Source organism: Thunnus albacares, chromosome 6 (assembly GCF_914725855.1).
Source record: "Thunnus albacares chromosome 6, fThuAlb1.1, whole genome shotgun sequence".
Taxonomy (NCBI): Eukaryota; Metazoa; Chordata; class Actinopteri; order Scombriformes; family Scombridae; genus Thunnus; species Thunnus albacares.
The window spans coordinates 6,058,816-6,075,704 of NC_058111.1; the positions used below are offsets into that span (position 1 = coordinate 6,058,816).

General features: G+C 41.5%; 1 protein-coding gene across 7 annotated transcripts in view; it reads right to left on the minus strand.

The window, feature by feature from the left end:
* Window positions 1-12,649, minus strand: part of mark4b (MAP/microtubule affinity-regulating kinase 4b) — a 53,631-nt gene extending 40,982 nt beyond the window's left edge. For 3 of the 7 annotated variants that reach the window (XM_044354796.1, XM_044354802.1, XM_044354803.1), the window contains exon 1: window positions 11,496-12,647. In XM_044354796.1, the coding sequence (XP_044210731.1) occupies window positions 11,496-11,543 (48 nt within the window). In that variant the 5' untranslated portion in view covers window positions 11,544-12,647. Of the gene's footprint in view, window positions 1-11,495 lie in introns of all 7 variants that reach the window. The other 4 variants (XM_044354797.1, XM_044354798.1, XM_044354800.1 and 1 more) reach the window with 4 other exon arrangements.
* Between the last annotated feature and the right edge of the window lie 4,240 nt (window positions 12,650-16,889).

The window sequence follows — 16,889 nt, forward strand, 5'->3', positions numbered from 1 at the left end:
GCTCTCACTCTGCACGTGTCAGCTCTGATGCTGATAATGTAAATGTGATTTTGTCCTTCTTCCTCGCTCTGTTATCATTGTATTAGATGAAGCTGGAGGAGCGGTGCAAGGGAGGGTGGGGGGGGGCTGCAGATAACTGCTATGTCAAGACTCACAGTGTGATGAGCACAAACATGTTACCAAACAATGGACCACGCCCTGAGGGAGGTGTCCTGCTGTTGCTGCTGTTGCTGCTGTGTGGATGCACTGTCTAGTCTGAGTACGTCTGAGTGTTTGTGTGTCGGCAGGGAAGTATTGTGTAAAGACAGGATGTGTGACGTCGGTCCCCAGCAGAGAAAAAAAAAAAAAAAATGGCGTAACCTTGATCCCGCCCGTCCTCAGCCCCCTTGCTAACACGCACATGCACTGTGCTGTGCTGTGCTGTGCTGCGCTCGCACTGACAGTCCAGTTTCCTCTTCCTCTCTCTAGCCGCTGTGGCTCGCGGCCTTGTGGCCTCGTACTGGTGTGTCACCGGCCCTGACACACACCTCCTCTATCACACGCCACAGCAGACAAACTGTCGCCATAACATAACAGAACACGGCAAAGAGATAACACTGTTGGAAAAGAGGCTCAGTTGACATTACATGACATGTTACTCAGATGTCATGAGTTCAACATGTATTGTTTCTTCCAGTCTAAAAGGTAATGTGTGTAAAAATGGGAAAAAGGAGGTTGCAATCTCTCTGAAATGTTGTTATTTTTGATATTGCTTATATAATATGGAAATATGAAGGTTTAAGTGATAAAAGCAGATCCAAATCAAAAGGTTAACATGTCTAATTTGAAGAACATGGAGCCCTACTGTATCTAAACCACTGATAAGACCTGTAATAATGTGTCATAAAAGGTGGCTTAACACTGACAACTCTGCCCTACACATACTGCACATACCAGCCAATGATTACATCTCTTTAAAAATCTAAACCACTGGATCAGTTTAGGCATTGCAGTAGACTGGTAGATTCATCTCACGCAACCACAGTACCTGAGGTTTAAGTCTGACTGAACTATGAAAAATATAATTATGATTGTAAAAAAAACTCCTCATATATGTTAAATAGAGCCGATATCTGACATATTTTCTTTCTCAACCTTACATAATCCATTTCCATCTTTGCTAAATCTTATCTCTAATTTGTCAACAGCTAAGCACATCTCTCAGTCATCCGTCATGAGTCAAGAGCAGCAGAAAGTTGCGTGAACTTCACTTGCGTCACTTCCTGTCCTGAAGACAGATGTCAGAGTGATGACAGCGGACTTCGACACTCAGCAGTGAGCGTTTCCTGGCAGGCCCCACAAGGAAGAGGGAGCTGCCAGAAAAACATGTCAGCGACCATGACAGACAAGCTGTCTTGACACTCGGGGGGCCGAGGCCTCGCTCGGCTTTTAACTATTATCAGATCGGATTTTCCCCTTTTAAAACACGAAGCATTTCATTTCAAATAATGGATCCGTTTTGGCAGAAACTAACTGCTCATTAGGCAAAAAGAATGTGGATTATGTCCATGATTAGATGTCTTTAGATAGCAGCCAATGTCTGAGTTGTCTTTTTTCCTCTTTTAATGGTTGATATTTACTTTTGGAAGACACTTATTCTATTAGCTTAATGTTATTTATCTACAAAGCAAATCGATTTGTTTTCATGCCCGACGCTACTACTTGATTAAATCTTCACATGCTTTGTGAGACCCTGCTGAGAGTTTGTGTGCTCTTAAGATTTTCCAAGTAACGTGCACCAGTTTTTAAAAAAAAAAATCACTAAAATTCTTCCTGTGATTCAATCTGACTGATGAAAATCTGCTTACAATGAATCTGAAAACACTGAGTTATCCCGTTATTATTATCCAGCATCATGATCATAAACCATCATCATCATCACATAGAAACCTGATAGCGGCTCTCATGTCTCAGCTTTCTTCCACTTCAGCACTGACCACATAAAACCTTGATCTAAACCACAATAATTCCAGTCTTCCACTAGCGGTGAAAACCACTTTCGTTGAGTTTGTTTCACTTTCGTCACAGGAAATCATCGTTAACAGACAATAGCGTATTTTTTCTCGACTATTTTGGCAACACTAGATAGCAGACGGAAGAGAGCGGCAGGAAATGTGGGAGAGAAGTGCTTGTTTAATAGACGAAGGTCACGCTGGATCGAAACGTCCGTGAGTAACAGTGAACAGGCTGCTAATAGGAGTGCTTTAAGAGATAGAGAGAGAGAGAGAGAGAGGGCAAACGACAAACTGTAACCCAAAAGCTTATGAGTCAAAATCAAAATGATTCCACCTAAATGTGAGTCCACCCTTCTTAAACAATCTCAACTTCCGATAGGCTAATTAAACAAAACATCACCTACATTTCTTCTTCCTTATTTGCAGACAACAAAAGCAACCTAATAGCTGATAAGAGATCCTTTGGCTCCTGCCACACTCATTCAAATTTCAACCAATAACCATTAGCCAGACTATGAGTCAGACCAATTTGGCTGCACGGCTCCCCTCTCTGACACGAACTATTGTATATTTCCCCTGGTGCGGGCTGAATTGCTTCTGTTCTGTGTGTCAAATACAGCACCGGTAGCAAAGGTACATTCATTTCAAAATTTAATTAGAAGAAGGATAAAAACCCGTTGAGATGCTGCATCTTGTTTTTCGAGGGGGGGTCCTCAGGCACAAAACATGAAAGTCAGAGTCAGGAAACAGTAAAGTTTTTTCATGACAGCACCAATCATGAAGGCTTCTCTCCTCAGTTTTAATGGCTTCATATATCATTAGATTAACCTGAATCTGCAAACTTAGAGGATATTAATTACCCTGTGAGGCTCTATCTGCTATTCAACATCCAATTTAAAGACTCTCTCTAAAAGCATCAACATTATATGAACCTTTTCCGGCTAACGTGCCGAGAGATATCTCAATCCAATAACCGATATCAGACAGAGAATACAAAGATGAAGAGGACGAATACCCGGCATTGTAGGTTAAAGGCCTCCCCCCCCCTCCCTCCCTCTGTGTGACATTATCGGCCCCGATATGCAAAGTGTAACCGGATTCTTCAGTCTGTACAGTGCAGGATTGCAAACGCTCACACACACACAGACAGACATGCTTTCTGTTCGCCTCTGGGAGATCTGCCACATTACTCAGCATATCATTCACCACAACGCCGTTATCATCATCAGACCCGGGCCGAGTAAGGGTCAGATTTATTCTGTTTGGATCGACACCAGCGGATTAAAGAGCTGAGTCACTCCTCGGCTAGACCTCTGATTCTTCTGTCTATGATGATCTGTTCTCTGCCCTGTGTCGCAGGATGCTCTGAGATACATTTTTAAGTCTCTACAAATGCAAAAAGATGTGATTTTCTTAAAGATGAAGCCTGACAGGGCAAGAAAGAAACAGGTTGTAAACAAGCTGATAGTTTTGCCTGATTATCAAAACCACTTTAAACCAAAATATGCACAAACACAACCATGCTAAGTATGGTCAAAGCTGAAGCATACAGTGTATAAGATCACTATTTGTGTTCTTTACCCCCTTAAGACTTCTATTTAGCAATGCCACTATGTTCCCAGATCTCTGCCATTAATTTGATGAGTAAAACTATGACTATCACCATGAAGAATGGTGGCCGAAACCACAAAAACAAAAACTGTATGCAGCATATTTTTCTTTTAAAGGATATTACATGCATCGTTTCTACACATGACTGCATCATCGGTGGAAACACCCGGTAGCCTCCGACACATTTACTGTTGCTGGTTTTCACACTTTCACCGGATTTTCATTTGTTGCTCACTTCGGTCAACCTGAAAAAGTTGTTTTGATGTTTTCACACATACCCGTCCGTCTAACATTGTATGACTGTAAACTCTGAGTCACATCCTCTCTGAACTTTTCATTGAATGCCATATGTTCAGGCACCTTCCACCCTTTCCTTTCTCTACAGTTGTTTCTGCTGCTCCGGTCTGACACAAAACAACGTGGTCTGCACAACCTCTCGCAATAACTCTTCTTCTTCTTCTTACTCATACCAAAAGCAATTTATCTGTAAAGTCCAACCATGGGGGGGGGGGGGGGGAGACAAGCTTTGTGAAAACAAAACAGACAGAGAGACATAACCTGCTTCGTAATATCTGCAGATATGACGACTGCAGATCCTAATTGGTTGAAACGAGGAATTTCAAAGTTAAGGTATTTTTTTAAAAGTTTGAAACTAGCTTTTATCTGGTTTGAAAGAAAATTATCAAGACCAGAAATATTCTGTTGGTCAAGACGATTTTGTTCATGTATTTGTTTAAGAACTCATGACGCAGCAGTAATACAGCACCCACAATGCTATTACCCATTTAAAAAAGCAAAAAAATGTCCAAAAACCCTAAAAAGGAAAAACTGAAAAGGGGAAATGCAATGATTGTGACAACGACTGTTCACAAGTTCTGTGCTTCTGCGAACAACAATTAAAAGTATATTCTTGTTGCAGAGCTGCTGCTGTCTGCAGGAGCTAATGGACAGAAACAGTGACAGCTGTTTCTAAAGCGGCATTTCCTCTGGTTAACAACAAGAGCATTACAACACACACACACACACACACACACACACACACACACACACACAAACCAGATGATCAGATGATACGGTCTTTATCACGTATAGCTCAGAGTAAACAACATGAGACATGAAGTAGAAGTGCACCACAAGCAACTCAGCTTCCATGTAGTGACTATGCAAAAAAAAAAAACTGATGAACATTTATAAAATGCACGATATAGATTTGTCACTCTGTTACTTATGTGACTGGAAAGCGAAACACGTGGGTGGCATGAATGGGGGGGGGGGGGGAAATGTGTGTGGAAATACAGACACATGGACTACAAGTTTAAAAGTTTACATCTTCAGATTTGTGAAAAACCCAGACGACGCCTGTTAAAATGATGTAATCTATCCTGTATTAAATGCTAAATCTCTGTCTGACAAATCCATACGAGGCGTAGAGCTTCATAAAGCTCAACACTACAGATGCAAACACACTTAGGAGAACAGGAAGAGCAGATATTGTATCCGCATGCAGCTCAGGCCTGAGGGCGGACAATGAGGCAGTCGGTAAGCCGACACCTGAAAGCCCACCAGCAGAAGAGCCTCGTTGCACAATGAACACAACAGACGTGACTGAGAGTGTCTACTATGTTTGCTGCTATATTTTTGTAATTGTGTGTATCTGTGTGATATGTTTGTCTGCATGAGTGTGTGTGTTTCACAGTTAACAGAGACTCTACAAACAGTGTCGCACTTCACACAGAAATCTGATCTCCAGAAAACGCCACCTGTTCAGCACAGGTGGACTAAGAGTCGGGTTATGCTCGACAGGAAGTACACGTTGTTAAACCTCGTCAGAAATAAAATGTGTTTCTCAGTTGTTCAAAATCATTGTGTAAAGAATGAAAAAAAAGGAGGGCTTGAAAGAGAGTTTCTCACTTCCCTCCGTGTGTCTGGCCAATCACGGCAAGATGAATGTCACATTGTTTGTTTTGAGGTTGAGGTCAGGCTCTCGTACACATTGTTTAGATTCGGAGGGTGTATATATACGTGTCAGCTTCTCTGCGACCTACGGTTACCCAAAACATCCTCCTCTGCGTAGGCTGGGAGAGACGTTTACTTTCTGAGAAGCGAAACTTCAACTTAACTTGATGTTGGACTGGCGTGAGGGTGGGTGGGCGGGGGGTTTCTGAACCATCTGACAAGTAATTCTGGTGGAGTATACAAGCACTTTAACCCCTATGACACAATTATATAACAGCTGGCGGGATGGCAAAAAGCCATGGCAGTCACATTTGGATTATATGCTAAAAAATCTAACATTCCTAGAAACTGAACTGCTAAAGTACAATTTTACACACATATGCATGTATACATACTACACCTGTGTAAACACAACAGCCTTGCTTAAAGATAGATTATGTAAGATCAGAGGGCGGGGCTGTGTCGATCCACAACCGTGCAATTAACTTAATTAATTGTATCTGCATGCTTTTCATTTCACAAATGTGTTGGGCCATCAATGTAAGCCTTACTGACAGATTAACTGTATTACAGTAGATTTTACACAGTCTATATTCCCATCATACATGCTGTGTCTTAATGAATTTGCATTTGTTGCTTTTACATTCAATCAATAACGTTTTCATTAATGTCATAAATGTCAGCTTCTCATCCCTGACTGATACAACACAATAAAAACTCACTGCTCTAAACAAAATGTATCTGGTGAACAGCAAGTAATGTTTTCCAACAGCTGTAACAGCTTTTATTTGGCATAAATAAAGAACTCGGTAGTCGGCGTGATCAGCACAAAAGGAAGTTATGAGCACCACAGAAACCCAAACGTCATCCACATACACTCCGAGGAAGAAGACGCCGCAGTGGCCGCGCGGATCGATCGGAAAATTAATGTGGAAAGTTGAAGGGAAGGTAACTAATTCCAAGAAAATATATTTGAGCAAGGAATACTAATCCTGAGCAGGGGAAAAGTGAATACTCCAATTTCCCTTAAAAACCTGCCACTGATGTTCTCTTGAGCGAGACGTTTTTACAGCGAGGTCCGCTAAGCACTTAAGCTCTTTTCCCAGCACTGCCCTGCTTCTACAGTCATACACTTCTTTCATAGCTGTGCTACCGCAGTTTGCCGCTGCTGCCCGCTGTCAAGTGTCAGCAGAGCATCTGGAAGTGCGGCGACTTGCTCATGGGCATCGCAGTAGTGGCTGTTAAGACTACACAGATGGTAACTCAATCATCTCTCTGGGGTTTAAGCTGGAAGTTTCCCTGTAACCGGCCCACTTCTCTGACCTTTGGGCTACTGTTGCGCCCGTAACTCGAAACACATTTCAGTCGGGTTTAGCTGGCCGGCGTGCAAAAAAGCACACGTGAGCGAGGCATTGTGACCAATATAGGTCATCTAATATCAACCTGCCTAATTTTATACCGATCATACATGGTTCAGTTGGCCTCAGCAGACCAGATGATTAAAAGCCTGGAGTTGTTTATGACTGTATCTGGGGTGTTTCTAGGTGAAATGAATGCCATCGGGGGGGGGGGGGGGAATCAGAAGTGGGTGCCAGCTTTTGGGTAACAAGTCGTGACAGCGAGCTCATGAATCTTTCGCTTGTCCAGGGAACACAAAAGCCCTGCTCTGCGTCGCGGTGGCACACAGGGAGTCATGTTGGCTTTTTTTTTTTTTTTTTTTTGTGAGAACCACACACAGCTATACATGTGCGCACAAGCACTCACCCACACCTACTATATGACTTCCTTTTCTCTCTCTAACACACACTGATAAAACCACATGACTAGCCCCAAGCAAAATAGTTTGTCCATTCCCACAGTGCAGCAGACACACAATGGATACCTGTTTATTACACTTGTGAGTACCTTTGCTAACTATATCCCAGCTCTGGACTTCACCACCACATTGACACTGACCTAAATTGGAATCTACAACTATAACCCTAAACCTAAATGGTCATTTCCCCTTTGATATGCATGTGACGCCGAGAAGAAAATAGCAAGAACAGAAGTTTAAATGCAAACGCTTGCAGGCCTGTAACAGATGCAGGTTTAGCAGGTTAGGTAATCGTCTGTGTGGAAACGAGGAAACAAGAGAGGAAGACAAACGCTATCACAATTCCTGCAGCTGATCCGAAGTTGATTTAAGACGTTATTTTGCAAGGCAACACCAGATAAACCAGACTAATGTAATTCATGTGGACCAAAATGTGTTAGAGGTCACAAGGTGTTGAGGGAAAGAGACGATGTATGAGGTGGACGAGGTCCTTAGAGAATGGAAATATTCATAGGAAGGAAAAGTACACCACTAAAAATGTTACTTTGCACAAACAATAAAACTTCTTAAGCAAAAGTGGGTCATCTATGATGTACTCAAGGTACACATTTCTGTTTATAGAGGCAAGGCTGTCCTAATTAAGACTGAATATCTTTATGAGGACATTTGTCAGTAGTCAACCCATGTTAAAAGAACTACACATAAACTGTCCATCCCCCTGTTTCTATGTTTCAACAGTGATGTTTCTTGTGCCAGATTCAGCTGCTTCTTTGCTAGCTAGAAAGCCAAAAGAAACAGGCGTAGACAAATCAATATTGGATATCTGTACATGAAGTCACAAAGGTTAAACTTAATGTTTCCTCATGAGGTGAGAAGCTGGTTTCTTCAAAATGTGTGTTTGTTTTAGTCTGACAACAACACATTTTTCTTTTTATCTACGAGACTGTTGAACAATTTTATTAGCAAAGAAGATTTAACACCTTTACAGCCAATGAAGAAGAATGTAATCCTTCCATTTAAGGTCAAAAAAACACTAGCACAGGTGGATCCCATCATTACTGGAACATTTTTACTGGTCCAACGGGTGAAAAGAGGAGAAGGATGGAGGGACTCTGGATCCAGGACTTGATGGGAGACAGAAGTAAAAAAGGTGGGGTAACTCGAGAAGAGAGGAGAAAGATTGAACAGATGTGAGTCAACGGAGGGAACAGAGAGTACGAACATGCAAATTGTGGACCCTGGTGTGAAAGTGCTGGCTGTCGCGTCATGAATGCTGTGACTGAATTTTAACTCAACACAGTGATAATGATCTCAGAAGATAGCGAAGCCACGGGAGGATGAATATCACGGGTCGAGTTGTGTAACGGTGTGTTTATGATGGTCTACGCTCCGCAGGAGGTTATGAAACAGCATGAAAAAGCAATATATTCACTTTCTGTGTCACATGCATAGTACACGCATACAAGCGCAGACATGTTTAAACACAAATATACGCCCACAAACACACATACATCAAAAACTAATTATGTGCCGTCACACATACCACTCCTACGGTAGCTTTTCTTCTGACCTCTACACAGCTCGCAAACATTGCTGTCTGCAAGAAGTGATGATGTTCAATGTCAAGATCGACATCAAAGCTTCAGACAGTGTTCAGTTTTAGCGAAGCCATTAGCAAAGGTACAAGAATCTGAAAGATATTTGCTTGTTTCTTGTCAAACACGGTCATGAAACAGCTCTTAAGCTAATGATAAGAGAGGAGTTAAGTGGTTTCATGGATGGAAATGGTTCAAAGCAGTTGTATTCATTTATATTACATTATAGGTTGCATCATGAAAGTGCATATAGAGTTTGAGTGAACACAACAAGCCATCATTCTAACGCCAAACAGTCTTAATTTGGCAAAAAGTTGAAATGACAGAAAGCGGAATAGTAGCACTAAAGGGAGGTCACAACTTATATTGTGGCTAATGTTTTGATAAATACAAGAGACTGTTAGAGTATGGATTAAGTACAGACTAAAAGACCGTCTGAGAAAGCACGCGAGCAAAAGGACTTGTGTTTGTTGGAATGGACAAGGGCGGGTGAAGAGGGCTTGGAGCAGGGAGGGGTAAATGGGGATATGGAAGACCCCCCGCTGTTGCCATGGTAAGGTTGCTAACGAGAGTGGCTTGTGACTGAACGAGCGCAGGCATCATCCTGCTAGCTCCACCTCAAAGCCAAATAGTTTATACCCTTGCGCTGCTTTTATAAAAAGGATTCCTCTTTTACAAGCTTGGACACCACATGTGTACTCAAATACACTCGACCACAAGCAAACTTTAGACAAACATGGAACTGTAGCAAACACTTAACAGGCGCTATTATTGGTTGCTTTGTATGAAAGAAACTGGTTTATCACTCCTGCGACTAAGTGAGTTTACCGTTGTTATGATAAAGCTTCTTAAACCTGATTATTATTATTATTATTATTATTATTATTGGAATAAAAAGGCTACATCTAAATGCAGCATCATCTTTAAGAGTCCTACATTTGGGTGTGGCCTGACAAGAACTATCCAAACAAACCACAACAGGTTCATATGGAAATATTAAATTAGCCTACCTCCTGGATTCTGCCACCTCTAAACGTGCTTCTGGATCCCGGCATGGACTACAGGCAATAAACACCTATCTGTAACAATCTGTAGTGAGCACGGCAGGTTGGCGGCATCTCTCATGTATAGAGTGAATGTCCCTGCACAGAGGAACCTAATCTTCATGTATGATTGCATGTATTTTCCCGTGCTACCATTCCTATTACAGTCTACAGTCAGGATGGGAAACAATCTTTCAAGTAGAGCGTCCCAAACAGAGTGTGCCATACACTGTTTAAGGTCAGTGCGATCGCCAAGGAGACCAGCTAATCTTTGGATAATTTCTGTGAAACAACACTTATCGGTGGCTGTCACTGACATCACATGATGGCAGGAGATATTGGCAAGATATCTAAATAGCAAACATTCAAGGATTGGGATAGTGACAATCTATCCTTTAATAAAAAGGAGGAAAGTATTTTGTATTTGGTGAGTTGTATCTTTTATTGAACACTTCCAATCTAAAGGGAGTCAGTGATGTTTCGGGGTGTTTGGTTTGCTGTAAGCTAGGTGCCCTTGAGATAAAGGTGGAGACTCTCTGAACAGCTGCATTGCTGATGTCAATATGTGGTTAAGGGGGGATGTTAGACAGAAGCTCACATCCTTACAAGCTGGTAGAGAAGCATCAATACATATAAAAATAATTCTGTAAAATGCTTCAGAAAACCAATCAACTCATAGCCCCGTCCCCTCTCGTATAACAAAACCCAGACGCTGCCACAGACACAGAAAAACGTCAGCAGGACAAACCGGGCTAGCCTGACACAGCAGATTTTGCAATATTGTGCTGCCCACTGAGCTGCCTGTCACACAGTTTCATTAAAAGGGGAAACTGGACAGACTAGACTGGGTGGAAGGGTGGTGGTGGTAGTGGTGGGGGGACAGAGAAGATAAAAAGCTAGAAGGAAGGTGATGGAGGAGTGATAGACTGACAGAGGAAAGGGGGGGGTGGGAGGGAGTGGAGGGATGGGTGCAGGCCAGGGCGGAGTGCTGGGTGGCCTTGCATCAGATGCATTAATTATTGATCAGCTGGGAGCAGACAAACATGCGCACTGAAGATATCCCTTAATTAATGGAGGTGGAGGTGAAAGTCTAGGAGGATTTTTAAGGCAACTCCTTTAATAAAATTGTGCATTTTTTTGCATGAGTGTGTAATGAATGTTAACATACACAACTCTGCATCCCACTATCTCTCATCCATGTTTTCCCATCTCCATCCCGGTCAGCCTATGTGTGTGTGTGTGTGTCCAATTACAACCCATCCCAAATGAGCCAGGAGAGATTAGCCTGTCTGTGTGGCCTTGCTTGATTGCAGCTGCTCTTCGCACATGGCAGACTAATCTCTGGGCCTAAAGGTTTATTATTATTTACCATTTTTCTTCAAAAGCACTATAAAACCTACTGGTTAACTATTTCTGCTGCTAGAGGTGACAAATAGAGGCCTTGTGTTTTTGTTTTGTTTTAAATTTTTTATTTACTTACATGGTCCGGGTTCCGCTCGTTCCCAGGCAGTGCCGTGCGTAAAGACATGTTTGTCCCTGAGTGCGCTTCGCTGTCCAGGAGAAAAACAATAAGCAGGCTGTAGGTTTGTGTGAACACACTGGGTTAAACCCCTTCTGGCAGTCAGTCACACCAGACTCTGTGTATCAGGGAGAAGGAAAAAAAAAACAGCCTCTCTTCTCATACAATCTTCATTGTCATAGTCCGTGAAGGCAGCACAGATCACCCAAGACAGTGATCCAGCTTAAATTGATGCGTAAAAAAAAAAAAAAACTGGTTAGCTACATCCACCTCATGTCTTTTCTGATGTTGTACCAGCCCGGCCTCATTTGAGAAAAAACAAGAGAAACAAACAAACAAACAAAAAACAATAGCCCAGACTGAACCCCCCCCACTTGGCTTTTCACTTTCCAGACATTACCGTACCATTTCGGTGGACACGTTAACAAAACAATCCCGGTGGTCACCGATTGACTTTGAGCTGCGACGTCTTCTGAGGAGAAAGGAAAGCGACCATTGAAGTGACTGAAAGGGACTAAAAAGAGAAAACACACAGCCGAGGGCTCCTGCGACCACCACGGGTCGAGTTGAGGAAAAAAAAGGGGGGAGTTTCTGTTTCTCTGTTAGCTAGCTAATATGATTTTTCTTCTGGATGACAAACGTCAAAACGGTGACTCCCGCGGAGAAACTGTCACGGAAACAGAAGCAGGAACCGTCTGAGGTAACATTTCAACACACCGACAGATGTAACGGGGCCGCGGGAGATAAATCAATGGGTAACTGCGGGTGTTATGAAGAAAGCGGCGGATGTACAGCCTTCCAGTCAGCCTCCGGTTCTTCCTCTCAGTCCAGTCCGCCCTTAGCTCCTCTCATTCGGTTTGGTTGAAAGAGCTGTCGCGGTGAACGTAAAGTCGCCGGCGTCGGAGGAGCAGCGGCGGAACACGAAGATTTGTCCGCTGCGTGTCGGAAACATATCATTTGTTTTCTGTAAAAGAAGGAAGAAAGAAAACGGGATCCCCCCCCCTTCCACCTCCCGAAAAACACAGTGACAAGAGAAAGAGGCAGACGGACGTCAGCGGCGATAATAGGCAGGGCTGCTGCGTCGGTGGCCGCGCACGCGCATATACACACGCGCGCTTCTCTCCTCTATTGGTCATGCTGCCTTCAGGTACTCCTCATAAACTCAGGCTTCTGAGCTTCGGGGGTCTTAGCTAACACTTGCTTATGAATTTAAGTCACAATTAACATAATTCTAACTTAATTTTTAGAAATTTTGTACATAAACATAATCATAAATAAAGATTTCTCATTATTTTCATGACAAAATGTCATGAGTTTTACCTTCTGGAGGTCAACGTCTTTATCAACGTCTTTTTCTCCTAATATCTTTATCGCCTCCTGGTGGCTAAATCTATATCTATTCATTTTCCCAGGGGCAAAATTGTGACATTTCAACATTATTTCAAAAAAAGGGATTATTATTATTATCATTATTATTATTATTATTATTATTATTATTATTATTATTATTATTATTATTGGCCCAAATTTAAAGGACACCACCAGTTTATTATTTGCAATCTTAGCTATCCCAAAGTGGAGTGCCAGGCTACTGGCAAGAACTCAAAAAAGCGCTATGAAGAATCCTCTGTAGACTTGGCGGAGGAGGCCCAGGTCCTTTCTTCTAGCCTTAAGTAGTTAAAAGGCCACACTTGTACAGAAGCAGGACACTGGTGCAGGACGGGCCAATTTTAGGGGCCACTGTGTCCCTTCACCAGGACACGTCCTCTGAAATGGGAATATAAAGCTCTTCCAATAAACAGCAAGGTAGCTGGTTTGATCCCCTGCTCTGAGAGGCAGGTGTATTCCAGCTGTGAGATTAGCAACAGGAAGTTGGCTGGTATTTCATATATGGAACTGCAGTGTGACTGGCCCTAAGCTCCGAACCCTGTGAAGAAACACATGTGTAGAGACTAATGAGTGTATGAACCATATGTGTAACTACGGGGGGATATGCCAAATGATCAGTATCCTGTGCAAAGTAAAGAAACTGATCATTCTTTTATTTACAGTATTATGAGTTTAATGAACAATGAATCAATATTACATAGAACAGAGCTTGGTAAAAACAGAATATACAGTATATTCAAAATAAACATCACTTTTACTATTCGTTTTTTAAATGTGCAGCATCTGTGATCTCTCCATCAGCTATTTTTCTGGGAAATAGGAGTTTTAAAAGAACTTCATTCAATACTTTACATCTCAAAAATCATAAAAGCTATTAAAACTTGCACTTGATATTCCCCTTTGGGTGCTTTTTTCTTTTCTCCATTCGTCATTTAGAATGAGGTAGCAAGATGGTCATCATACATGTTGATATGTTAACTCAGAACAGTTTGAGTCATAAATAGAGATCTATTTTTATGTTTTATGTGTGTTTTTTTTAAATTAAAAACATAAAACAAAACACAATATTCCCAATAGCCTCAAAACGCAGCATCCCTCACCCACCCTTCCCCCTATGTTCTTAAAGGCACAATCATCCCATTCATGCAGAAGTGCAGCAGTGTGTGTGTGTGTGTGTGTGTGTGTGTGTGTGTGTGTGTTTGAGGGAGAGAGAGACATTAAGGTTACCAGAAGTTTTCTGAGACCTCCTACCAGGAAATCTGTCTCTGCTTGGTTTTAGGATTACGATTAAGCATATTAAAGACAATTCAACCAGCACTTATTCACAACTTACAAGAGTAATTAAACAGCAGGTCTTTTTAGCACAATTGTAAGCATTAAGTGGCATTTATCTCATGTTGTTGCTCCTGTTACCATTTTTTTTTTTTTTACGTTTAAAGGCTTTTCAAGTCCCATACATATTTAAAAAGAAAAAAAACTAAACCTACAAACACCATATTGGGTTCTTCTTTTGTTTAAAAGATCATTTTATTGCAATCAAGTGCAGTGAATTAAAATGTTATTATTATCAGCTCTGATGTTACACATATGGACTGTGCAGTTTATAAATTCTGATCCATGAAATGTGAACCCTCGACTACATTCTGCTTATAGCGCACAGTTGCTCAACTATAAAACATGTAGGCTCACAGTGTATTATAGTAATCAATTCATAATTTAAAAGATCATTTGCTCTGGAAACCATCCTGACTGTTAAACTTCAGGTTCAGACCCACTGTGAGAGACATTCACTCGCACACACAATCACACAGATGAAGAAGAAGCACTTGAACTGCCAGACTTGTGCTACATTAATTGTCATTAATGAAACAAACTATTGCATTCATTTTTTTGATATTTGCTGCCATGTTTTTAAGCATTAAAACATGAACTCTATCCATTTTTTTTAGATTATTTTGTGTTGACATTTTGCCTTAATCAGCTCATACACACATTGGAAATAATCAGGAAAGTTTCAGGCAGATAGACAAACACATTCATGTAAGGTTTAAAGCAGAATTAAAAGCCATGACATTGTGTAACTTACAGGTTCCAAATCTTAAAGCTTTTTAAGAAAATAACACAGCTCTGAGAAAATCTGTTGTCCTCATTAATATGCACATTTATGCAGCAAAGAGACTCAGAGTCTAATGAGATCCTCTGCTCTGTGGAGGAGAAGCTGTGGTGTAGTTGTGATGTTTCTATCACATATTCTGTCCAACAAAACCAAAACCCTTACCTGCAGAGGTACAGTTTACAATCACAGACATGGACTTTATATACTTTATGACATTTTAGGGTTCTTGACATGAAAAGTAAATGCAACTCTTGACCTTTAACCTGTAAAATACATAAAAGCTGTTTTTCATAGTCAAGCAGCTTTGTCTGCTGAGTCTGAACTGATACACACACACAATGTCCTAGGTCACTTCTGGGGACATTACATAGACTTACATTCATTTCCTGGAGACTTACCCTAACCCTAACCTTAACCACTGACCCAAAACTCAGCGTTTTACCAATTGGGGACACAGCTTTTGTCCCCAGTTGGACAAGCTGTCCCCAATTAACTGGTGTTGAGTCTGAAATTTGTCCCTGAAAGTAGCCTATAACAGACACACACACACACACAGATGCAACCATTATGATGTTATGTCACACTCACTATTTACTGTGATTTCAGGGTATCCAAAAAAGCTTAAAATCCCAGGTATAAACATCTTTGAGTAGTTGGATTTATCTTCAAAATCCAAAGCAGACTCATCACAAATCAGAAACTCAAGTCTTACCTGAACCGATCTGGACCTGTTGGAACGAACCCAGGGCCTCATCCTTCCCTCGCACTCCTACTTCCTGGTTATGACTGATGGGACCTTCAGTGACCTGAAACCTCAAAGACTTGAGGGGCTGATACCGGAACGAGCAGGTGAGCAAAACGCCGGCAGAGTCGTTGTCATCCCTCAGAGAACGGAGGCAGTGAAAAAGAGACAAACCTTTAGCGGGAGAACAGAGCGCTACTGAAACTGTGAGAGAATCGATGCTGGAAAGAACAGCCAAGAGCAGCAGTCCATATTTCCATGGATTGCAGAGCCTGTACTGAACACAGTGTTACAGACCACACTGGCATCATTAGCATCACTGTCCGGTCAGCTGTGCATAAACCAATTAGAGGAAAAAAATACTGGATGTGGAATCGTCAATACATCTAAAAGCCTATGGAAAACACACACATTTGTTTGTGCGTGTGTGTGTGTGTGTGTGTGTGTGTGTGTGTGTGTGTGTGCAACAGTTAGTGATTTGTGCTGCTCTGAGCACGTCAGCAGGAATTGATCCAGCCTGAGGACATGAGCACACAAACACATGTTTGTACTTTTGATGTTTGTGAGGACTCTCGCTGACATAATGTCTTCTCACGGCCCAAAACATAACACAACTATATACATAACCCCAGCCTTACCCAAACGTTAACCCAACCTAGTTTCAACCTAAACCCTAAAAGTGGGCCTTAACCCTTAAATAGCTCAGTATAGCATGTCCTCAAAAGTATAGAAGTACAAGAGCACGTACTCACACACGTATACCAATATTACTATTACTATATATTTGTAAGAACTTCATTCATTCATATCTTCACTATCATACACCTCATTTGAGCCTTTTACCTTTATAATTCTGTACTAAACCATAATCTTAAACTCATGTTTTAAAGAACTGCAAGGCTTTAACTCTCAACTTATTAAAATAGCATTTTCCATGTTGATGTTTTCTAACATTTTCGAGCAACTGACCTCTCTGCTGCAATTTCTCTGTGAGTTTAAAACAGTCCAGTTGTGTTTAGGCCTTCAAAAAAGAAACGGACAGTCTATTTTTTCTCACGCTTTTATATGTTATACTAAAAATGGTTGTGTAATTTTATCACGTGTTATT